The sequence below is a fragment of the Alligator mississippiensis genome, chromosome 2 (assembly GCF_030867095.1).
Source record: "Alligator mississippiensis isolate rAllMis1 chromosome 2, rAllMis1, whole genome shotgun sequence".
NCBI classification, from domain to species: Eukaryota; Metazoa; Chordata; order Crocodylia; family Alligatoridae; genus Alligator; species Alligator mississippiensis.
The window spans coordinates 263,529,939-263,555,309 of record NC_081825.1 but is presented as its reverse complement, the minus strand read 5'-3'; the positions used below and the strand labels follow the sequence as shown (position 1 = coordinate 263,555,309).

Genomic DNA, 25,371 nt, shown 5'->3' with positions numbered 1-25,371 from the left:
AAGGGGGAGGGGCAAATGGGGTGGGCCACAAAGCACTTCTCCCATGAAGTGTCTCTCATGTAACATCCCGATTTATTTTCCTGTGCAACAGTACAGTACAATACGCATACACCATCAGCAATGAGTTGTGAGCTAAGGGTTGGCATCCCCCAGCACATTCCCCTTGGGGTATTCAGGGAGGGACAAGTATCATTACCCCATTTTCCAGGAAACTGAGGTAAGGAGCAGTTAAGAAACTTGACAGACTCCACAGGAACAGACATCTGATTTTTTGGTTCCTAGACTCTTGCTTTCGCAATTCAGGCCATTTCCTCTCCTAAAGCTGGGAAAAAAACTCAAGAGTCCTGAGCTTCAGGCCCCAGCTCTAACCCTGTGATCTTTTTCCTCTTAGAGAAAACACCTGTCTGGTTTCACAGCAATGAGATCGATTGGATTCTGTAGCAACTCTCAAACTCCACAGCATTTTAAAAGGAATGATTTCCTCCTTCTGGAGCTCTGTGAAGTGTCCTGGAGAATTCAATGGCAGGGGTGTAAATCTTAAACTCTCTAGGCTGGCTATTAAAAAGACCTTGAGAGAGGGTCTAATTTCCAATTTGGACCCATAGGACTTCTGTATAAGGGCTCTGCCCAGACCTGGGGACTCACTCCCAGGCTTCCTGCCTTTCCCACTGGATCATACCACTGCTTCCCACATCAGACAGAACACTGCAGTGCTGGCCCCCAGCCCCTCCATGCTCCCACCTCTCTTACTGCTGGAGAGAAGCTGATGCTGTGACAGGAAAAGATGGCACAACCTGTTACAAGGAAAGAGCTCCTGGGAGTTACAGACAGACATGGTCAGGAAGGCAGGTGTGCTGTGAAGGACAGAGATGGGGGGATAATCATCCTGGCTCCTCCCCAAAGTTCATGTCAGTACAGAGAATGGTGCATCCAGCTCAGAAGAGCGATGACCCAGTTGCCCAGCTGGGATCCCTTCAGTCGCAGGTAGAGTTCATACAAGTTGATCTGCCACAGGCTCAGGGCTTCTGTGAAAGAGATCTGGGCTTTTCTGTAAAGGGAGTCTGTCCTGCTCCTCTGGTACCTGGCAAGAGAGACAAACAGCTGCTAGCAACTGCACAGAACACATCCCCTGAGGTAGAGCTTTATAACCATGAGTCTTCTTCACTGGGTGCCAGCCATCAGCCAAGATCCCACCCTCAAAGCTTCACCAACAGGAGGGAATCTCAGTGGGCTGGGGGTTTCCTCCAGGCAAAAGCTTCCTGACCAGCCAGTAACTGTCCCTCCCCAGAAGGAGGGAGGGACCGGAAGTAGAGTATGAAAGAGACTGCCTCCTTTAGGAGACAGAGCCTGAGACTGGGAGCTAGGAACTCAGGGATTCTCTTCCCACAGCCCATCCTGACCCCTTTGCACAGACATTCCCTTCTCTGGGCCTCAATTTCCCCAGCTGAGTACTGGGTTCAACTGCACCCAGTAGGTGTTCTTTTTTCAATTAAGGTGTTTGATATTGAAGAGAATCATACTGATTATGTACCTTGTGACTAGTCATAGTAATTAATATTTAGTATTCATCTCACAATTTAGGCTGGTGTAACCATTTCCCTAAAAAAAGCTAAATCTGATTGTTCCTTGCAGGGAATCATCATTACTATCTCTCGGCACTGCTACAGAGGCTATTGCCTGGGATTCTCAAGGTGTTTCAGAACTGCTGGGGAAGTTGAGGTTCTGAGTAATTACGTAATCTGCCCATGATCATGAATAAGGTCAGGGGCAGAGCCAGGACAAGACTCTAGTAGTTCTGACTCCCCTGATCTAGTAAAAGACAGTACTGTGCCCTGCTCTATAAATGCAAGATAAAAGGCAGAGAAGAAATGTGAGGAGATGGTGAAATAGGCATGGGGGAGTGAGGTAACTTCTATCAAGAAGCAAGCTAATGTCCAAATCAGAAATGGAACGCACTTGTCCTGGCTGTCAGTTCATTACCACAAGCCTCAAGCCCCTTAACCATGAAGCCAGGAGGCCGAAGTGACCAGCTATGAACTTAGGTTTCCGTTTCCATTTTTGGGGCCTGGCGGTGACAACAATCACATCCAAGAATCCTCCACCCTGCTCTTCAGAGGGAAATGCAATCCCAGAGCAAATGTATAGCACAAAAGTTGCCATGACTCCCTCTTCCTCCCAGCTCTGCCCAACCTCATTCCTGCTGAGGGAAAAGCCTTCCCTAGGGAGTGTCTGGTGGGAGGTGGTAGAGGAGGGTGTGACAGAAAACAAGAGGTGGGGAAATGAAATGGGGTAGACCCAGAAAGAAAAAAAGCTGGGAATTTGAGAGGGGGAAGGTCAACAGCACATTTTTTTCAGTTCTAGAGTCATCCGAGTTGATGCTGTCTTAGGCACAACTGGTGGAAGGGTGCCCAGTGGAAGTCAAGGCCCCAGGCTTGCAGACACAGAGGCTCACCTGGAGATGGCTCTGATGCAGCAGCGAGACATGTTGAGGAAGGAGCTGGCACTGGCCCTTGTGTGTAAGGCTGACTCAATCCCCCTTAGTAAATCATTAGTCTTGAGCAGCAGCAGCATTTGGCGAGGGACATTGTTGAGGAGCTGGGTGATCTGAGGTAAGTAAGCAGCAGCATTGGTCCGAATTTCCACATCCTGTGCACAATTGGATCAGAGGAGTGCCCAGGAGAGAGGAGAGAGAGGTTAACAGAGCTCTGGAAGCCCATGCGCTGCTGCTTCTGAGGGCAGGTAGTGAAACGCAGTAACAGGAGATCACCCCAGGTTACTAAAAGCCAAAGAGCTCCTCACAGCAGAGGCCAGACTGTACCATGCACATGAGGCAATGGTAATCTGGATGAGCAGAGAGGAGCCAAATCCACACGTATGAATCCCCATGGAGCCTGTCCTGACCTGCTCTGCACTCATACTCACTTGCTACCTTCAACAACTTCTGAGCCAACAGCTGAGAACTGCTCTGGGGCTAGCGGGACCGAAGGTCCCAGCAGTACCCCTTCCTTGCTCCTTTCCAACATCATGGAGAAGACAGCCCATGGCTGGCACTCAAAACCAGCTCTTTTGTGTACTAGCATAATACTGGCCCTTTAAGAAGCTGAGCTAATAGGTAATGGTGTGAACTGTGAAGTCTCTTCTAAGCAGCTGCTGACAGACTAAAACAACTGGACTCTGAGCAGCCTTTCTGCCCTCTGTCCTCCCACCGCTCCGTGGCAAACCAGACAAAGCACCCCCAAAGCTTCTCTCAAGCTGTCCTGAAAGCCCATGTTCATCTATCACTCTGTCCTACCACCTGCACCTTAGTGTGATCAGGAGACTTCTCCACATGCAGACGGTTAGCCTTTCAGAGTCACAGGCCACTTAGTATCATTGGAGAAATCTTTCTTCCTCCAGAGCATCCAGCAGCCTCTCCAATATACCGCAGCTCTTGTAGCCTTCAGCCTGAGCCTCACCAAGTAAAGTGAGGGAGTCCCGCAGACACAGTCGACTGCCACAGGTGTGTGCAATAGCAGCGGGCATAGTATATCTGGATAGAGGCATGTAGCAGGGTCTCTGTCCCCTGCCTGCCTTCTTTCTCCTGGTTCTTGCTAGAGCTGTTAGTGCTGCTCAACAGGAATCCCTGTGAATCTAGGACAGTGCAACGGATCATTGCACACACACAAAGCTGTTCCTGCATCCCCCCACAGCAGCTGTGGCTTGAACCAGAAAATCCAGAAAAAGGTCACTGGAGCATTTGAAGGGTTCAGAACCCAGCAGGCTGCATGCACAATGCAGCTGAGACAGCTTCTTGTGCAGGAAGAGGGCTAGTATTTGAGGAAGATGAGAAGGGACAGCTATAAAAACATTTCTCCAGTTCAGAGGTGGTGACCAGAGCTGCCCACTTCTCTATGCTGGCCTTGAGACCCTTCTAGTGGGAACATGAGATTCTGCATCTGGGAACAGACCAAGGGTCCAAATAAGTCTGGTGTCCACTTCTACCAGATCATACCAATAGTCCATGTCATCTCATAGTCTCTCTTCTGCTTCTCTGGTTATAACAATTTGAGAAAGCTGGGTTGACACCTTTAACTAACTAAAACTTAACTCACTAGAAAAGATATATATAAAGAGAGAGCGAGCACAGGCTTTCCTATCTAATCTGGTGCCTTATCTTCAACAGTGGCCAAAAGCAAGTTCTTAAACCCCTTCACTGCATGCCAGTGTTTAACAATGCCTCGTGAGGGAAATTCCTCCATGAACCTAACTTACATTCTGATATGAGGGACCCTTATCATTCTGTCATAACTCACATCACCACAAAGGCTATGCCACTTTCAATACATGCCTAATCCTTTTCACTCCATTCTTCTTGAACTTCTAGCTGTGTGTAAAGCCTATTTGTCCACATGACATCATTTGTCATCTTAACTGGCATTTTATGCCAAGGATAAAAGTAGGAATACCAGACCATGCCAAAGGGACATCTGACAGGTGCCAGTGGAGCTTTGGAGGGCCACAATATTGGAATAGCAGAAGCTGTTGCAATACAGGGTTTAAAAATAACCTCAGAGTTGTGTGCTTCATGACACCTCTCTACAATGTTGCCTGGTTCTTGCTGCTGCCTTTAAATTCTCCATTTCATTCCAAAACCTACAAAAAGAAGTTGCCTTCCTATTATACAGAAACTTGCTTTCTGGTGTCCTAAGGGCATGTCTGACCCACCAGAGCAAACCTTAATTCCGACCTTGAAAATCCTGCACACAACAATGAATTTCCATCACATCATTTCATAACACACAATTCCAGCCCTTCATTTTAGATTCCTACCTACATGTTACAGAGAGATATTGCAGAGGGATTCCAGGCTCCCTCAAATGCAGACCTATGTGCAGCCTTCATATGGACCTGCTAGGGCACTCCCAACACAATCACCAATGCAGGTGATTTTCATGGAAAAAGGCACCAAAGGAATATGGAGCACAAATGGGACACACCTCATTAGCTGTGACTGGGGACCGATCAATGCCCCGGCTGACTGAGGCCCAGGACCTTGCAGTAAGCATGCATGCGAAGAGTGGGTAGAGATCACCTGCCCCTAGGCGCTGGCTGTACTTCTGCACCTGCTTCATATCTGCCTTGATCAGGGACTGCCAGAGTCGGCAATAGTCCAAGCGGAACTTCTCTGTCAGGACCTGGGAAGGGAGGGAGGGAGAGAGACATTTTCTAAAAGAAACTGATCCATAGCACAGTTGGGAAGGGGGAAAAAAAAATCTGTCCTGCCCAGCTGCTGCTTTGAGCCACCAAACTTGCTGTTCTGAGCTTGAAGCTGCCAGAAATAAAATTCCATTAAAGCATGGTAGAAGTGAAAGCAGAAATGCACAAGGTGGGTTGACAAGCCGGGGTACCCCTTTCATTCGCCTGGGCTCTAAATGGCCAGATGAAAAATGAGGCCCCAGGGCACTGTATGGCAATCACTTTGTTCACATACCTGATAGAGCCCATGGTCCAGAAGTATGATGTGGGCCTTGCCAGTGACTGGACATTTCTTCACTAGCACGTTGCCTGGGTGTGGGTCACAGTGTACAAAGCCATTCACAAAGATCATTTCACTGTACAGCTTCCCCAGGTTGCGAGAGAGCTGAAAGAAGACAGAAGTGGGTCAATGGCTTAGAAAGGGCCTGCTAATGACACCACCATCTAACAAATAGAGGGTAGGGAAAGTCAGGCCCCAGCATATCTGTTAGAGACTCAAAGCTTCAGGAAGGAGCAGGAGGCCAGCCTCTGGCACATATGCCAGTGAGGAGGAGTTCCAGGCCTTTCACATGCTCAGGAATCCACTACAAGGGAAGCACTTAGCAGGGTGCCTGCCAGCCTGAGGGCATTCAGAAACCTATGGGGGGGTGTCCATCCCCCAGTTCATCAGAGAGATGACTGTTAGGGATTCCTGTTCTGGAGGGAATTGGAGGCACACATGAGGAGCATTCCCCTAGGTAGAAATAGGGATGTTAAGTAAGGACACATGGGAGAGATCTCGTGGAGCAGGCATGGAGATCAGGAACTTGGGGCATCTCTTGGGGCAGAGTTATGCATCCAGGGGTGGACACACTGCCCCTTGGATGGGTGCTTTGATGGAGGCACCTGTTTGGGGAAGAATGAGGGTGCCCACCTGAGGCAGTTATGGGGCCTTGTATCTGTGCTGAAGGGGGAGGCCCATCCATCTGCTTTCTACCATGGGATTGTCTATCTCCCTTCCTCCCTCACACTGCCCCTTCTCCCCCTTGCCTTGGCTCAAATCAATCCTAATCTGATTTATGATGTCTGCAAAGATGAAGCAACACCAAGAGCCCATTTAAATCATCCTGTCACTGCCATGTCCCCTCATGCTGCTGCCTCCTTATTGCTGTGCAATGTTATTAAAGTTAAAAGCTTCCTTAGAGTAAGTAAACAGCCTCAAGCCCAGCATGGCACTGTGGCAGGGGGACCAGGCATCCCCAGTGTATCGATTCTGCTACTCAACAGTATGCATGCATGCGTGCGCACACACACCCCTCCCTCATCCCCTCCCTCCACCAGAAAGTTACAGGGCCCCTGCAGCAGGATGCCAAAGAAGCATCTGTGAGCCAGTCATTATAAATAATCCTACCACTCTCTCACCACAAGCACAGAATAACCATCAAACCAGAAGTCCTCACTGCAGGCAGCCATGGAGGGGCATCTGCATAAGGACAACAGAAATAACAGTGCCAACCAGGAAGAGAAGCACTCTGCAGGGATCACAGTGCCAACCACTGTTATGCCATCCTCTGGCATGGGAGGTGGCAGTGGTCTGGAAGCTGCATGGCATTACTTCACTAAGTCAGGAACTGAAAGACTCCCATATTACAGGAAGGATCTGCCAGGAAGGATCTGCAAGAGGAGCAGACTGCTCCCCAGGCTGAGATTTGCGTAGCTGGGATTGGAAGCAACTCCTTCCCTAACTCTTCAGAGAACTGTGGGAATGGCTACAAGGAGTCAGGAATAAAGTGCTCCTCTAACAGTACTGGGACCAGTAGAGTCAGAAGGATATTGCCCTTGCTGAGCCACTCAGACCATATTCTGTAGCACAACACCCCTACCTACCACCACTCCAGCGCGCTACTACCAGCACTGACTATACCCTACTCAACCACCAACACAGCTCACTGGAGCAAACAGGTGATCCTTAGTGGTCTCCCATCCAAGTACAGACCCAGACCCTATGCTAGGTTAATAGGCCAGCTGGACTGGACTCTGATTCCACCTCAGATCACAGCATCAGCCTTTCAATCAAATACACTGAGCTGCATATTGTGGCTTTGGTCCAAAGTGAGTGGAATCCCAATGCAGAAGATCTGGAGGTTCTGGAGGCCTGGAATAGTGACGGACTGCTTGCCAGTCAGGATTGAGGCACACCAGCAGAACAGGGAGAGGGGACAGGGCTGGTATAGCCATGGGTGTTAGGCATCAGGATTAGGGTGCATCAGCATAGCAGGGTGTTAGGATCCAGGCCTGCTATGGCATGGTGCAATAGGTCAGGACTGAAGTGCTGCAATAGGCCCAAGCTCCACAGTTCAGAGTTTAGGTGCACTGGCAGAGCTGCAATGGTCCAAGAGTGGTTTAACAGGGTGGTGGAGCATGGGTCAGGACTAAAGTTACTGGTAGAGCTGCATGAAGTCCAAGGTTAGTATTCCAATCCAGGAGCACTGGTAGTACCATGAGGTCCAAGACTGGCTGATGAGGGGTACTATGGGTCAGAGCTGGAGTATACCGGCAGGGTTAACTATGGTCCAGGAACAGAATCCACACTCAGGAACTCTTACAAGCCAGGAAGGACAGAAGGCAGCTTTAAAAAGAGGGCAGGAGCTGCAGCCTAGCAGAGGCTGCCCTCATGTAAACTTCCCTCCCAAACACAGAAGTCTTGTTCCCCCTCTTTCTCTGTGAATGCTGGGAGGACCTAGAACATGATAGGAGGTACTGAGCTAGCAGCCTCTGCTTGTGAGCTGGCTCAAAAACTGGGAGGTGCATCCTCTTCCTTTCAGCACAGTATCCCTGGAGTCAGCTGGGATTTTGAACACAACAGGCTGATGGGGAGCACTGGCAGAGACTGAAACACATTCATCAAGGTTAATCACAAGGCAAGGAGAATAAAAGAGGCACTATCTGTGCTCCGTGTGCAGAAAGGCAGCATGTCTGCCACCCAGGCCACAGATGGCACACTATACAGTCCTCTCAGTCCATTCTCATGCTGAAAATCAAGAGCTCTCTCTGCTGGGAGCATGAGTGTACAAGTCCCCAACTGTGTGCGTGTGTGTCTGTTCATATTTGAACTAAAAAATCTGGCTGTTTCCTAAGGATGTTAGTGAGGATGCGTGCACATGTTCATTCCTGGACTAAAAAGTTTGGCTGTTTTCTAAAGATGTTAGTTACATGTTACATGCTAGTGAAGACAGAGGTTAACAGCTTTGCAAACATGCCAGCTACTAGTGATGAAGCCTAGAGATATGGAAGTCATTATTTCAGGGACAGTGAGGTATATATTAACCTAATATAGCACCCTATTTTGAGTCACCCAAAGTACTGTCTATAGTGCAGCACCAACCTGGGGCACTGGGGTTAATCTGTTAGTCATCTTCATGTTGTGAGTGCATCTGCTCAGTCCCTCAAATCATTCTCTAAAGCAGAGTGCCCTAACACCAGGCACAGATACCCACTTTCAGAAGTGCAGCTTCTAAGCACTTAATGGGAGGTTAACAGTTGCCTGCTCTAGAAACAGTTAAGTCTTAGCATGCCATAGTGGCCAGCTGGAATCTAAGCTCTGATGATTTGACAGCTGGGCTACACATCGCTTCACTCTCTTCCCGCTTTGCACTCGCAAGTTGCACCTAGAGCTCAGAGCACACAGCCACATGTTTGGAGGCATTGCTGCAAGTAGGCAAAAGAATGCACCTCTCCACAGCTTTGCAACAAGCAGCAGGAGGGGGAATACATGGTGTGTTTGAGTATAACTCCATCATATAGCATGTGATTTACTCGATCCATTGTACAAGATTTCCTGACCAATCACCAGGAAGCAACAAAGATTGAATTTTGAATAGTCATGGTCAATTCATGGAACAGAATTCTGAAAGAACCCTGCAGAAAAATCAATGGGAGGAAGCTGTGATCTCCCTGTAGATAACCCAATGCTGCTGACCCCTTCATAGAGAGCTCCGGTATCCCATCACTGCCAATATCTGTCTCTACCATATTTATTCCTGGGTATTTGCTGTGTAAACAGGGAATAAACCCTGTGAAGAAATGCAAGCAGCAGACCTTGTAGAAATAACCCATGAAAACCAGCTACTCACAGAGAGCACTCTCACTACACTTGAAGTATTCTGGCAAACGATGAGCCTATAAAACACCTGTCACAGGCAATGGTGGACAGCAACACTGACAAGACTGAAATGATTTATGGAGGCAAAGTCCACTGTAAGCACAGAGGCATTTTCATCACGACAGAAAGAGGTCAATGACCTTTTGCCTGGACAGCATTCAAAATCAGGAAAATCAGGGTCTCCAAGCAATGCTGTGACACAAATCATAAGGCAATGGCTGGTTACCCTTGGAATCCTGAATTCATTGCAGGGCACCTCATTAACAAAGATCCAGACAAAGTAGAGGGAGTTCAGAGAACACCAAAAAAAAAAGATTAGGGGGCAGGAAGGATTTTGTTAGGAGAAAAGGTTACAAGAACTAAAGAGTCTAGCTTGGCTAAGGGATAGCTGAAGGGGTCTTAATAGCAGCCTACAAATATCAGAAGGGTGTGAAAACTATGGAGGAGGAAGAATTGCTGAGCTTTGTACAAGGAGTTAACTAGGTAGAATGGGATGTAAGTAAAGATGAGGCAATTTAGGATCAATATAAGAGGAAATTCATACACTAGTCACCAAGAGAGCTGGGTCATAGAAACTGACATGGAGCTGAACTAACCTATATCTTAAATTACATCGTTTTGCCCTGTATCTTGCAAGAGGAATTTACAGGGTGTGTTACTGAATAAAATTAATTCAGCTCATGAATTCACGCTGCACTGGAACCTGATGGTAATAGCCATCAAGCAGTATTGTATCATCACCAACCAATGGTAATGACACTTTGCTATCTCTACTGGAAATACGTCACCTGGTGCAACCTAGGATCCCACCCTGTGGCCATATCATATCAGCAGCTCATACTTATAATGTAATCAACTAATAGGTCAAGGAAATTGTAGGCAATTTTCAACTGATGAGCTCCCAGCCTATAGCTGAAATTCTTGTTGTTACTCCCCATGTGCTGCATATTAATATATTCCATCCCATTTCTATTAATCTAGTACTCTAGGTCATCCAGTTTATTCTATATGATGTTCTGTTTCTTTTCTAAGTTGGCAGTACTTCCCAACTTTGTCACACCAACAAATTTCATTTGCACACTCCCACCTCTTGTGCCAGGGTCCTTAATGAATTCTACTAACAACTTCCATCCATCCTGACAGTTTGCATTTCAGTACAACCCATTGTCATCTCAGCTTTAGCCAGTTCCTTACTCACCTCGCAATTATTCTACCAATCACTAGCTTTTCCAGCTGAACAAACAAGTGCCTGTGTGTCATTATATCAAATGCTTTACTGAAGCCTAGAGAGATGTGACCTATTGCATTGCCTTTGGGTAGAAAATCAGTTATCAAAGAAACATATCAGGTTCTCTCTTTGGTCAACTCGTGTTGCATATGCAGCACCTTCATATGCAACTCTATAACAACAAACTTCTGGCAGCTGCCCAGAAGCCACATGCAACTCAACAACAAACCAGCACATCCAGCAGAACCATCAGGAGAATGCAACCCTATAACAATACATACAGCCCATCTGGAAAGAGTAACCCTGAAATGGCCTGCCATTATGCACAACCTGACTTTCATAAGAACCGTGTCGATAACAAGCAGCGTATGCAAACCAGAGTTTAGGCACAATCCAAAATAACACGCCCGTCTGCATAGCTGTGCTGTCTCTATATACCTATACAGTAACACAGTGGCAAATGACATACAAGAAGTATCACTGAAATTTAAAATCTGCATTGCTGATCCACCCCCAATCTTCAGAAACAACTGAAGGTTGAAGTGAATGATGCTTCTGGCTGCATCCCTCCACCCTCACATGATTAAGTCTGGTCTTGGTATGAACCATGTGACATGTCCATTGGTGAGCCGAACTCACTGGAGACTCCCAGATGAGGCTGCCTGATATGGCAGTATTCATTGCTGTCTCTCCTCCATTTGTTCCTGTCTCTTTAGATCAGAAGCAGATACTAGCTGCTGGCCTTAATTTGGCTGTAATATTTGCCAATTATTTTAAGAGACGGCGACACTAACTTCTATTGATCTCATTAAAAGTAAAGGTCGTTGTGCAGCTCATTTCTCGGGGCTCGATATTACCTCCTCGGGCCAAAAGAATGGCATCGATTTTGGAACCTTAATCGAAGGTTAATTGGATTTGAGAGCATGTTGTGGCTTTTGTTTTCTTTTTTGTTGTGGTTGCCATTGTTGTGGTTTTGTATTTTTAAACTGGCTTTTACAGAGACCCAGTTACACTGACATAAAACTAGCAAAGGGGGCTGGAGACTGAAGGCCCTGATCTGAAGCCAGTACAGTATTTCTGCTCTGTAAAGGTGTGTCTCAGCCATGATTTGGGACCCTCATAGGCAAAGAGCTGCAAGTCTGAAACTTTGTCCTTCAACAGTGAGTGATCAGAATCAAGCCACACAAATCTGTAGTGCATAATTGCCATTACACAGTGTCATAGTGGGATGAGGTTTGGGTAACAGTACACTTAAGAATGGTACTCAGGACTCCTGGGCTTTATTCCCAGCTTCGCTCCTTACTCAGTGTGAGGCCTTGGCAAACTATTTTCTTGCTCTGTGCCTCAGTTTCCCCACCAGTAAAATAGAGAGAATGATGCTGGCTGATCTCCCCAGAGAACTGAGACCACACTCTTGAGTGTTTGAAACGTGCTTTGAGATCCTCAGATGAAGGGAGCCAGAGAAGAACAAAGAGATGCTATTTATTTATTTCATTCCATTTTTGTTGCAGTTTGACACCTAAAATAAAACTGGGCCTCATTTTCCCCTGGCTTTGTATGCAATCACATTCTCTTGGATTTAAGGTGAAGCAGCACTCTGAAAATCTTTAGCAACTAATTGATTCTGATGCCTGAGACTGACTTAGTCTGAATAGACCTCAGCTCTGTTTTAACCCTTTGCTGAGTCACTTGTCCAAAGCCAGTACTGCCACTACCACCTGTGCTTACTAGTTCCTTGCTAATTTTCACTACATTTTACATGGGAGAAAGTTAAGGGGAAACTCCAAAGAAATGGCTTGCCAAGCTAACTGGTGAGGTGTAAGGAGCCAAAGCAGCTGATCTCAGGAACACTGATCTTCCCCATGCTCAATTTCTGTAAACACTTGGTTGCACAAAGGCCAAGAGACATCAGCCTGACAGAAACATGCCCTCACTAAGGCGTTAGGCAGTCAGCAGTTCTTCTCTATTGCTCTTTGGTAGAAGCTACAACCATTGAGGCACTGAATGCCTAGACTCGGTCTGGCCTTTGGATTTTATCTTAATGGTCTCAAGGGAGGATGATAGGTCTTGGGCATCCTCCACTCCTCCTACTTTTGCCTAGGCATACATGTTGAAGGTCTTGGTGACTACACCTCTTATGCATACACCATGAACCAGAGGATCAATAGTTGCCTACTACAAGCTCTTTAAACACAAATACTTAGAAATACAGGTTTTAGCTCCACTATCCAAACAGTAAAAAAACAGCTCAAACCCCATGCTCCCTGGAAACCCACTTGAGCTTAAATGAGGCACAACCCTTGGCTGGCTCTCTACAGAGGGGTAAATCCCAGCCCGAAAGCATAATTCAGATCATGAGTCTTTCAGCAGTCAGAAGAGTGCTAAGCCCTAGACAGAACAAAGAGAAAGCACAGTCCCTGCTCCAAAGAGCTTACCAGTGTATTACAGATATGATTTGATAAGTAAAAGTAGCAAACCTCAGGGAAAAGATTAGAATGGAGAAGTTCAAGGGTTATAGTGTTAGTCATGTAGAGGGCACAGAGATGAACCCATAACCCAGTGGGCGTGTCTACACATGCCAATTTAAGGCACATTAGCCATTTTTAAGGTGCATTAAGGGCGCAGGTCTACACATACACACCCTTAATACACCTTAAAAATGTCAATTTTAGGCTAACTGCACCTAAATTTGATACCTGCATAAAGTAGGTATCAAATTTATCTGCATACAGCAGGTATCAAATTTAGGTGTGATTAGTTAAGGCGACTTAATCCATATGTAGATGTCTTAAGGCACCTTAACACTGTCTATGTCAACTGAGCAGGCTGGAGCCTGTGGGGTCCTGCACCACCACCAGGCACTGCCAAGACAAAGAAGTGGCAGGTGCTGTCCTCCAAGGTACAGATGCTGGAGCTGGAGTGGCGGTTCTGGCAGCAGCAGTACCTGTCAATGTGCCGACCAACTTGGGACTAAATTGGCAGAGGGAGCAGGAGGCATGAGGGCTCCTGGCATAGCACAAGCAAAAAGCACAAAGGCAGTGTGAGCTCCTGGAGACTCTGTGCGGCTCAGCCTGGGCAGGATGGACACAGTGCAGGAGGGGATCAGGGTGGATCAGGCAGACCAAGGAGAGAGCCTAGCCCCCACCCACATTGCGCCCAGCCTACCTGGGCTGATTCACTCAGAGCTCCCTACCACTTCTTCGTCTTGGCGACTCCCAGTGGCAGTGTGAGGCCCCACAGGCTTGGCTCCAGCCCGCTCAGTTGACACAGACAGCATTAAGGTGCCTTAAGACATCTACACATGGGTTAAGGTGCTAATCGTGCCTAAATTTGATTAGCTTAAAATGGAGAGGGGGGGTATCCTAAAATAGAGAGGGAGGTTAGAGCTATGGCCGGGACCAGTTTGATCACTTCTGGGGAGGGACTAGAGGCTCCCGCCCCCTTGGCTGGCATTAGGCTACACTGTCCTACTACACTGCAGCAGGCTGTGGGGAGCTGTCCAGGAGGCTGACCAGGGCAGGCTGCAAAGGAGTTTGCTCAGTGAGCCACATTAAGGCACCTTAAGGCAAGCACATGTAGACACATGCCTAAATCGCCTTAATATGCCTTAGGCTAAGACGCATTAAATTCAGGTGCGTGTGAATTCACATGTAGACATGCCCAGTGTAATTTTCATGCAATTGGTACATCGATGTAAATTAAACCTGGGCACCAGGAATGGATAAATATGCAGCCATCCTTGAGCAGCTTCATGCACTAGGCTGCTCTTGTGGTGCCTTATCACTAGGCTGCTTTCAGTAAAAGTTTACCCTGGGATGGAAGTGGACAGATACCCCCTATACCAGTTCAATTTACCAGTGGGGTTTTACCCCTGATTCTTTTAAGGGAAATTCTACAACAGATTAGGAAAAGTTACCCCAGTGTAGAGGCAGGCATCCTCTGTCCAACTCTTTTTTTATCACTGTCATGCCAATTACACTGGTGTAAATTTGCCATATATCTAAAAACACAAGCACTCATCTTAGGCACCTTCAGCATTTTCTTCTATTGTTTTATTAATATACAGTGCTTTGTGAACTTACTGAACTATCTGTGACACCTGCACCGGGTGTCACAGGTGAAGAGAGACATGTGGTACATGGTCTCATTTCTGCTCATAGGCTGGATGGCTTATGTAATTAATTGACACAGTACGAACTACAAGCCACAGCTATCTCAATGGAATCTGCAACTGGGCTTTTGAGCTGTGCTAGCTAGTTATTTCCATTATAGCACACACTGTGAGCTTCATGCCCATTTAAAATATCCATCGTTCACACAAGCTGCTGACCAAGAAGTCTCCGGGGAGATGGGGACAGAACTTCCACTAAGATAAACAGGGAGGGTCCAAATGAAAGATTTCACATAAGAATAGTTGTATTTAGGGGGACATTTCTTTAATTGTGAGGGTCTATAAAATAACTTGCTCTAAACATTTCTGTTCTCCTCTATCTTCCTGCACCAAACATGCTGTAAACAGCTTCAAAGCGCCTTGGATACATGTTTGCTCCATCCCAGGCTGCAAACACCCTGATGTCCTGACACAGGAACAGTTCCATTTCCAAATGATCCCACTTTTAATCCTAGCACAACTACCCTGGCTTCATAATTCACAGCAAGCTCGTTCCCCTGCAACTATTCTCCCTGTGCTTTGCTCCTATCGTCAAAATCCCAGTTGCATTCACATCCTAAGCTACACTCGCACATGAATAAGTAACTGTTCCACGGGCAGATATTTCAGTGTTTGCACTTGTCTTTAGAAATCAAAGCCTTCCCTGATTAAATGCCATTACAGTCCAGCGCTCGGACGGATCCAGAGAGATTAATGTGCTTTTGGGCAGCTTTAATGATAATCCTGCTACAGACGGCATTAAGTAAATGTCAGTAACCTGGTTTGAAGGGAGTTTTCACCTCAGGGATCCTTTCCATTTAGAGGAGAAAGGCTCAACTTACTTTTCAAGGCTGCATTGCTACATAAGAGAAATCCTTCTTAGTGAAAGCTTTTCCCCCATCCAGCTAAAAATGTTACAGATATGGTGTGGTGATGAGTGATATAGATAAATTAGACAGAAAGACAGATTAGGCAGACAGAAGAATAGACATAGTTTCCATGTGATCAATGCCTCTTGTTGAAAGCCAGATCTCCTGATATTAAAGGTTGTATTCTCCACTACATACTTCTTCCAGGTTTTGTACTCCAAGATCCATACTGTTATTTTGCTGACAATCCATAGTAGTTGATTTAAAAAAAAAATAAAACCCTCCAGATGTGTAACTGAGCAGCTCAAAGGTATCTGTAGACATTTACCCAGCCAAAACCAAATCCAGGCACAGAGCTTCAGTAACTGCTGATGCCAGACAGGCTGACAATGGCCTTGTGATTTTTTATCCTGCAGTGACAGAGTCTTCTGAGAGGCCATCTTTTTGTTTGGTTTGGTTTTCTGTTTTAATTTTTGTTTGTTTCTGGTTTTTTTTGTTTTTGTTCTTTATGGCAACGTTTTCCATTTTTGAACAGAGTTCATGAGATTTTGGGGCTGGCTCCAAATCAGCCCAATCCGAGGTTCCACTGCAACATGGAACCTGAATGCCAAGATGTGGCAACACAGCTCCCGCAGTGGCCTAAATAGGGAAGGATGGAATGAGAGCCAAAATTGACTTTTCAAGCAAGTCTCCAACAGAAGCCCTTCCTCCAACCAAAAGCTTTTCTGTGACTTAAAAAAAGTCTGGGAAGCTTGCTCTTTAAATTATCCTGTCACACCCTTGTCCCAAAAGAACACCAGGAAAACCTGCATTCATTGAGACTCCAGCTTGACTGGAAAGAAGCAGTCCTGGAGAATGCACTAGAACACCTGTCCCCTGGCTTTTTCAGACAATTGTGCAGTCCCAAGCAGCGAGGAGGAAAATTAGGAAGCATCTGACCTTTAGAAGCATCTGGCCCCTACACAGACCATCCGGACTTTCCAAACCTGAGGGGGACCCTCTGCCTTAGGTCTTTGAGGAAACTCAGCTCCAAATCTGGATCCAAATTCCACTCTTGAACCCAAACCAACCCAACCAATCCAAACTCCCCAAAACTTGGACAGTGTTCCTTGATGTTCTCTTACCATCAGCAATGGAGCAAATATCCAGTTCTAGGAGGAAGGAATCTGCATAAGTCATCTCCTCAAAGGAAGAGAGAAGGCAGCCCATGCTGCTTTTAATTTATTGCCATGACTGGCTGTGTGTGTAGGTTCGAACTCACTAAAGAAATGAACTGGTTTCAGATCCTAGTGGGCTGATAGTGTGATCCAGCTGTATTTGTCATGGCTGCTTAGGCCTTGTCTGGGAACAGCTAGCGAGGTAGACAGTTATATATTTCTACAGGCTACACCCACAACTCGCATGAAAATCTATATTTTCCAAATGCTGATAGGTCGCTCTCTTTTCATTTCTCTTCAGCAGGAAGATTTCTGTGCTGGCCTGCTAGCAAACCAGGACTCCCACAATACGTAGAGGGAAGCATTAGACTCCAGTTCTTAAAAAATGGTACCAAGTGGCTGGATTAGGGAGTCAGGCATGAAATACAAAGCCTTCTATGTCATGAATCCCAAAACCACCTCAGGACAGAGCCAAGAAACCGGGGGCACTGGGGAAGGAGGATCAAGGAGTAATAGGATGCAGAGTTTTCTGCCCCCTCTCAGTCTGAGGTGTCTAGGGTGCCTGTCATTTCAAGTTTTAAAAGTTGTGGTTTTTAGAGTATTTGATCATGTCAGACTTGAATCAAAGCCATTTTATCTGCTAGCTGTCCTGCATCCTCCATGTGAAATGAATAGCTGTGTCTCAGACAAGCTCTTGGGGCCAGAATTAGGGGCCAAAAGACCTTTAAAAATTAGGCTATTACACATCATAAACCTCACACATACAGTTAGACCCTGAAATCACCAGCCTTAGCAGGGATGGCAAAGGCTGAATGGACCACATGCCAGGAGGGAGCTACCTCACAGGAGTTGGGAGAAATCTTTCCCTCCAATTACCCATCCCGCACTTCTCGGAGAAGGAGAGCACAGGGAGGCCTTCGGTCTCCAGCACTGCCCGTGTAGCACTTCTCCCCAGCACAAAGCCCTCTCAGAACAGTGTTTTTAAACTGTGCTCTATGGAACCCTGGGCTCCTGCGACAGGTCACCGGGGCTCCACAAAGAGACTGGGGGTGATGCTGCAGCAGGCTGGAAGGTAGTGCTCTGCTATTGCCAGGCCAAATCACCTGGCTCCACATCAGCTTACGTGGCATGGGGAGCCAGGGGTATGGGTTCTGCAGCAGTAGAAGTGACATGAAAGGGTTCTGTGACTTTAGGGAGTTTGGAAACGACTGCTCTAGAAAGAACGCGTTGCACAGCAGCCCAGGTGCTGAGGAGCAGGCATCCGCTGTGGCTCTCACGATGGGTAGGACAGACAAGGATGGATCTCAGAGTTAATCACACTGAAATGTTTCCTAATTATGTTTCCATGACTACAGCTGGCTGTTCTGGTTTGAAGCGTGCTGGCGGCCAAGTGCGATTATGCAAATGATGGATGCCAGGCTGCACAGACCCCAGTGGGGAGAGGTGAAGGGAAGTGGGCAGGTGACCTGCAGTGGTGGACTCTTTCAGCCCTCCCTGATTGCTCAGAGGTGGGGGAGCAGGCTTCAACCAACCTAGTGACCCAAATATGTGCAGCAAGCCCAAGGGCTTGAACTGCAGCTCTGATGCAAGTGTTACTCATGAGGTTCCACCGTCTCAGCTGACTAACAAATGTGTGCACCAGGGGTTGGAGGGGAGCAGGGAGGGGGAGAGGAAAGGAAAGTGCAAGACTTTTCCATACTGCCACCTGCTGGTGAGAATCTGGGTAAAGAAGCCCCTTGAATAAAAATGGCAGCCTGACTAGATGTCTTGCTGGGAAAATACAATGACCTCTACATTTGGCCTTGGCTTCCGGCTTGCTCACCACAGCACTGCATCTATTTGCAGTGAAAAAGTCCACTTGGTTTTAATCCCAGCGTTTCCCCTGACTGAATTCCAAAGGAGGTGGTGGCAGCTGCCTGCCTCACTGCCCAAGGGACTTTGGGTAGATCACCAAAAGCCCTCCATTGATTCCTGGTGGGCCCAGAAGTAGAGGAAGAGGAAATTTATAGATCAGCTAAGGAAGAAGGTCAAGGAGGCACAAGGTTCTGGCCCCCATGTGCCAAAGGTTTTACTGAAAAATTGACATGTTTTCTATATTCACAGAGTGTGTGACATCTGGTGGCTGCTGTGAGGACATAGTCAACATCTTCACCTGAAGTGGGCTGACAAGCTCACAGGTCCCTTCCCCTGCTAGTTCTTTGGAACATCTTTAATTGACGCTATGTGAACTCTGCCATGGATAAAAAGGGAGGAGGGGGAGGATGCATCCAGACTTCAGAGCCAGGCAGATGGACGGATTAAGTACAATTGATTTTATGCCGTAGCTCTTTGATAGCTAGTCAACCAAGTGGTGCTTTGAGGCTCATCAATAGCGCACAGGGGAAAAGGCAGGCAGCACAGACTCAATCAACACTCACTGATTGGGAGGGGAGGGTTAACACATTGTTCAGTGGTTCAAAAACTTTCCCCCAAGCCTGGTCTCAGCTCCTGCAAGGGGTAATGTCTTTCTTTCCTACAGAATCTTTCAACCCTGACAAATCCAAAGTGCTTTACCAACTGCCCTCAAACCAGAGAGGAGAAAGCAGAGGAAGGAAAAGGAGGGATATCCCAGTTTATAGATTTCATAGATTTCACAGACATTAGGGCTGGAGGGGACCTCGGAAGATCAACAAGTCCAGCCCCTTGCCCCAGGGGCAGGAAGTCAGCTGGGGTCACAGGATCCCAGCAAGATAAACATACAAATGTCTCTTAAAGGAGTCCAGAGTAGGTGTTTGCACCACCTCCGGCAGCAGTCTGTTCCAGGCCTTGGGGGGCTTGGACAGTACAAAAGTTCTTCCTTATGCCCAGCCTGAAACGGTCTTGGAGGAGTTTGTGACCATTAGATCTTGTCATCCCTTGGGGTGCTCTGGTTAATAGGTGTTCCCCCAGATCCTGATGTACACCCCTTATATAGTTATAGGCAGCCACCAGGTCCCCCCTGAGCCTGCGCTTTTCCAGGATGAAGAATCCCATGGCTCTCAGCCTCTTGTCATAAGGTCTGTTTTCCTCACCTCTGATCATGCGCGTGGCTCTCCTCTGCACTCTCTCAAGCTTCTCTACATCCTTTTTAAATTGTGGAGCCCAGAACTGGATGCTGTACTCTAGCTGCGGCCTCACCAAGGCCGAGTACAGCAGGAGGATGACATCCTGGGATTTGCTAGAGAAGCATCTATGGATGCAAGCCAGAGTTTTGCTCGCTTTACCAGCTGCAACATCACATTGGTGGCTCATATTCATCTTGTGGTCAATCGTGACCCCAAGTCCCTTTCAGCCCTGGTGCTAACAAGCGTAGCACTGCCGAGCCTACAAGCATGCTGTGGGTTTTTCTTCCCAAGATGGAGCACCTTGCATTTTTCGGTTTTGAATGCCATCAGGTTTTCACCCACCCATTTTCTGAGCCTGTCAAGGTTGGCCTGGATCACCATCCTGTCCTTGGGTGTGGACGCTTTACCCCAAAGTTTGGGGTCATCAGTGAACTTGGCCAGTCCGCTTCTGATACCAATGTCCATGTCATTAACGAAGATGTTAAAGAGTACAGGCCCAAGGACGGAGCTTTGGAGGACCCCACTGGTCACAGTGCACCATGATGATTGACTTCCATTAACTACCACTCTCTGGGTCTGACCACGGAGCCAATTCCCCAGCCATCGGACTGTGATGTAGCCGAGACCACAGTTGGCCAGTTTTTCTATCAGATGATCATGAGATACCAGATCAAAGGCTTTTTTAAAATCAAGATATATGATGTCAATCTCTTCTCCTTTGTCCAGGTGATGTCACCTGGTTGTAGAAGGAGATGAGATTGGTCAGGCAAGACCTACCCACAATGAACTCGTGCTGGCTGTCCCTCAGGATGTTGTCATCAGCCAGTTTGTCAAGAATGGTCTCTTTGATAATTTTTTCCAAGATCTTCCCCCGGACAGAGGTCAGGCTGATGGGCCTGTAGTTCCCCGGATCTACTTTTCCTCCCTGTGGCAGGGGCCTGTGGGTGCCTGCCACTTTAAGAGCTCAGCCAAGCAGCCAGCAGGTGCTTGATTGCGGCAGCCATTTTAGATCTCTGGCTGCCTATATAAACAGAACAATTTGCTGCTGGCAGACCAGGCAGAAACATCACCTGGCTGCAAGGCTACATGCAACACTCTGGAGGTAAGGGCAGGAGCTGTAGGGGATGGCTAGGAGGCTCCTGGTCCTGGGCATGACCTAAAACTGCACCCTGCCAGGAGTGGGTGGCCTGGTGGGGCTCTCAGTGGCATGGGAGCCCCCAGGAAATGCCAGGCCAGTTACCACCCTAGTGAAAGGCGGGTCAGGGTGCCTTAATAACCCCTGCTCCCACAACCAGGTGGGTCACCCCTAGTAGGGGCAAGAGGGCGGACCCAAGAGAGAGAGTGGGCGGGAGGCACAGAGGCCTGACTTAAGAGTACCCTCAACTGGTCAGAGCTGGGGCCAGAACCAAAACAGTCAAAAGGGCCAGAGGCCCACTGTGAGGGACACCCAGAGCTGAGGGCCAGGGATTCCAACTGGCCTTGGAGGTGAGGCCAGGGCCTATGTGGCCAAAGGTCACAGGGGGACCACACCCAAGAGAGGAAATAGTTTCAGGGAGCTAGGCAGCCCCGAATGAGGGCGGGGTAGGCTGCCTGAATGGAGGGATCTTAGAGGGGTCCTGATTGGAGGATTCTGGGGCCCAGTGTGGGGCTGGTGAGACTGGCATCCATGGATGCCATCTGCGAGTCTTGGGCTGCAGTGTAGGGGAGGAACAGAGTCGCAGATAGCACCCCCTGGCATTGGGGCAAGAAATGGGCAGCCTCCCACCTAATTAACAGCTTAATTAGGTTATCATCAAGGCATGGCAGGTGAGAAGGTGGGCAGTTGGTCCAGAAACAGGTGGGCGGGGCATTGGTAGACTGGCCCCGAGAAGCCCCCCTGTTACACTCCCTTTCTTGAAGATAGGCACCACATTGGCCTTCTTCCAATCTTCGGGAACTTCACCTGAGCGCCATATGTTCTCAAAGATCCGTGCCAGTGGCTGAGCTATAGTGCCTGCCAGCTCCTTAAGTACCCTGGGGTGTAAACTGTCTGGGCCAGATGACTTGAAAGTGTCCAGCCTCTCAAAGTGTTTCTTCATGTGGTCTACATTGATGAAGGGTAACAATTCTCCCTCACCCTTGCCATCCCATACCATATTGAGCAGGGGCCCCGACATATCTAAAAAAGGACTTTTTATTGTCCTTGACATCTGTAGCCAGCTGGAGTTCAGTTGCACCCTTGGCTTTCCTGGTTCGCTCCCTACAGGTCAGTGCAGAATACTCCTCCTTTGAGATGGATCCAGTCTTCCATCTTTGATAGGCCTTTCTTTTTACACACAGGAGGTCTACTAGTTCCCTGCAGAGCCAAGGGGGCTGCTGTGCTCTTTTGCTGCCTTTCCTCCGAGACAGGATAAACATTGCTTGTGCTTCCAGGATCGCTCCCTTGAGGAACAACCACTCATCCTGAACTCCCATCCCCATCAGGTTGTGGTCACCAACAAGGCTCCTGAGGTTGTCAAAGTCAGTTTTCCTGAAGTCGAGGACTTCTGCATTGCTGACTGACTTGCCAGCTTTACAATGGATGGTGAAGGTGATCAGCTCATGGTTACCGTCTCCCAACTTCCCTTCGATCATTAGGTCCCTGATTAAGTCATCCCCCATTGCCAGTACCAGGTCAAGCACCACTGTGCCTCTTGTTGGTCCACAGACTTCTTGAGTCAGATAGAGCTCATCCACACACGAGGAAGCTTTGCGGCCATTCACATTTGGCCAAGTACTCTTCCCACAAGATGTCTGGGTAGTTGAAGTCTCCCATGACAACCATGCACTGGGAGTGTGCAGCCTCAGCCAGTTCTCTGGCGAATTCCTGGTCGAGCTCTTGATCCTGGCTAGGAGGTGTGCAGTAGACTCCCACCATTGTGTCCCCTGTGACATGTTCACCATGGATTTTAACCCAGAGAGTCTCCAGTAGTCCACCCTGGGTGCCAATGTCAGCTTCCAGGAACGTGTAGCTTTCCTTGACATAGAGAGCTACACCCCCACCCCTTTTGTCCACACGATCTCTCCTTTACAATAGCCATCTATACCTGTGGCCCAGTCATAGGTGGAGCCCCACCAGGTCTCCATTATCCCTATGAGATTATAGTCATTCTTGTTTAGCAGGAGGACCAGTTCCTCCTGTTTATTCCCCAAGCTTCTGGCACTGGTGTACAGGAATGTAAGTGTCCCATTGGGGGCCCTTGCCTTCCCTACATATTGTTCTGGGGCTGGAGCAGAAGTGGGTTCCCTTAAGTGCCTTAGCCTGCTGGATTTGCAAAAGTTGCCCAGTGGGCTTGCTGTGGCAGTAGTCCCCCTATCCCCTGGCGAGCTTAGTTTAAAGCCCGGTCGAGCAAGTCAGCAAGTCTGGCTGAGAAGAGCCTCCTCCCCAGCGCAGTGAGGTGGAGGCCATCTCTTCTCAGCAGACCATTGCCTCTATCACCAAAGAGCAGACTATAATTGTGGAAGCTGAAGCCTTCATGATGACACCAGCGCCACAGTCTTTGGTTAACTACCTCAATCCTCCTCTCCCTCCTCAGCCTATAGCCCAAAACCAGGAGGGATGAAGAGAAACACCACCTGTGCCCCCAACCCCTTAAGCCCCGCTCCCAAAGCCCCGTAGCATCTCATGACCCGGCTGGGATTGCTCAGAGCCATGTCATTCGTGCCCACATGGATAAGGAGCATAGGGTAGTGGTTGGTGGGCCAGATGAGCTTTGGGATCCTCAGCTACATCCCAGATACAGGCTCCCAGGAAGCAACAGACCTCCTGGACTAAGGGGCTGAGGTGGCAGATCACGCCCTCAGTACCCCTCAGGAGGGAGTCTCCCACGATGACCACTCTACAAGTGGCCTTAGGGAGAGCAAGGACGGTAGCTGTGGGTGAGCCTGCATTGTCTGCTGGCAGCTCTGCTGGGGCTGCAAGAGGTTCATACCTGTTGCAAAGCTCCAGAGGGGAGGGGACCTTGGTACAGCGGGCCTTGTGGCTGTTGACCTCCTTGGTCCAACCCCCTGGCTGAACAGTATGGGAGATCCCCAAGTCCTCCCTTATCCTGGAAGGTGACCTTGGTCTACCCTTGGCCTCCAGGGGGTGAAGGCCCTGGCAGTAGGAGTCTATATCCCACTTGTCATCCCTGATGGCACGCAATCTCTGGACTGCGGCCTGGAGCTCCTCTATCTGGTGCCCTAGAGACTCCAGAGTGCTCCGGAGTGCTCCTAGAGCAAACCTCACAAGGGGAGGTGGCCATGCTCCCGGTCGCATGCGCCTGGAAACGTGCCAGGCAGCCCTTGCAGCCAAGAGCCAGAGGCTCTGTCTGCATGGAGCCCAGAACCATGGGTTTCATCTGGGTAGAGACCTCTGAGGTGCCAGAGGTGGAGGCCTCAGACTCCAAGGGGACCCTCAGGGTGCAGCGTGTGCCCATCCGCATTGTGCCACTGGTAGTCCGGCTACTGATGGGACTACCTTCCCTAGAGCTCACTGGCAGGGCCTTGGGCCCTCCCGCTTACCCTCCTGGATGGCCTACTCTCCCCTGTGGAAACACCTGCAACTTCGCAGATGGATCTGGGGCTCAAGGACTGGACTCTTAAGCAACCTCCAGGCCCATCAATGAGCCCTGGTAGGGATCATCCTTGAACTGAGGGATTGCTGATGACCAACTTTATACCTCACACAGGAATTACTCAACCACCACTGAAATGCAGCCACCTCTGGGATGAAATATGGCTGCTGTCTGACCCAGTACAGAAACATTACATACCAATTTAGGAAAGAAAACAAAGGAAAACAATACCCAATAGCAACTACATAGAGGGACAGGACAGGAGCTTAAGGAAAGCAGAACATAAGCTCCGTAGCTGGAATGTGGGTCAGCAAACTGAGGTTGACATTATGACTTTTTCAAATTAATTAATAACCAGAGTCAGTTATAATCTCTGTTTTATTTCTCTTTCAAAGATAGTGCCAATTGCTACACAGGGACTCTAAAATCTTGTTAGGGATGGAAGTGAAACTCCCATTAATGTTGGGATTTTAGATCTAAGTGACACTTTGCTAAAGCACACAGCTAAAATCCTGACAAAACACAAAGGAAAGAGAGAGGTGTCTACAAAATGTCCAGAGCTCTGTTTCCAGAATAAAAGGAACTGCAATCATGGAAAAAACTAGGGGTACATTTAGCATCTGAGCATTATGATCAGCCCTGCTTCCTACAGCAGACCACCCCAGGTACTGGAGAAGATGTGAACTCCCTTTGTTCAATCCATGCACCTCAACATCCTGCAGGGTATGTGAGCTGGAGAGAACCTTCCTGACCCCTCCTTCCATCTGTTGTCTTTCTCTTTTAGAGGCATCACTGCAGATGTTCTATTTATGTGTATGTGTGTGTGACATCATTTTTGGCTTTTCATGAACTAGCAACCTTAGTGCCACAATGTCTATTATCATCACCATTCCCATCTCTCTACAACACCCTCAGTGCCCAACTTCAGAGGTGG

At 48.2% G+C, this 25,371-nt stretch overlaps 1 protein-coding gene across 13 annotated transcripts in view; it reads right to left on the bottom strand.

Annotated features, from left to right (window-relative positions):
• Positions 1 to 53: 53 nt before the first annotated feature.
• The window catches only part of ADCK1 (aarF domain containing kinase 1), a 139,552-nt gene continuing 114,234 nt past the window's right edge, over positions 54 to 25,371 (bottom strand). For 12 of the 13 annotated variants that reach the window (XM_059723124.1, XM_059723125.1, XM_019478881.2 and 9 more), the window contains 4 exons: positions 5,471 to 5,620; positions 4,977 to 5,174; positions 2,453 to 2,646; positions 54 to 1,081 (listed from right to left, as the gene is read on the bottom strand). In XM_059723124.1, the coding sequence (XP_059579107.1) occupies positions 910 to 1,081; positions 2,453 to 2,646; positions 4,977 to 5,174; positions 5,471 to 5,620 (714 nt within the window). In that variant the 3' untranslated portion in view covers positions 54 to 909. The remainder of the gene's footprint in view (positions 1,082 to 2,452; positions 2,647 to 4,976; positions 5,175 to 5,470; positions 5,621 to 25,371) is intronic. The other variant, XM_019478884.2, reaches the window with a different exon arrangement.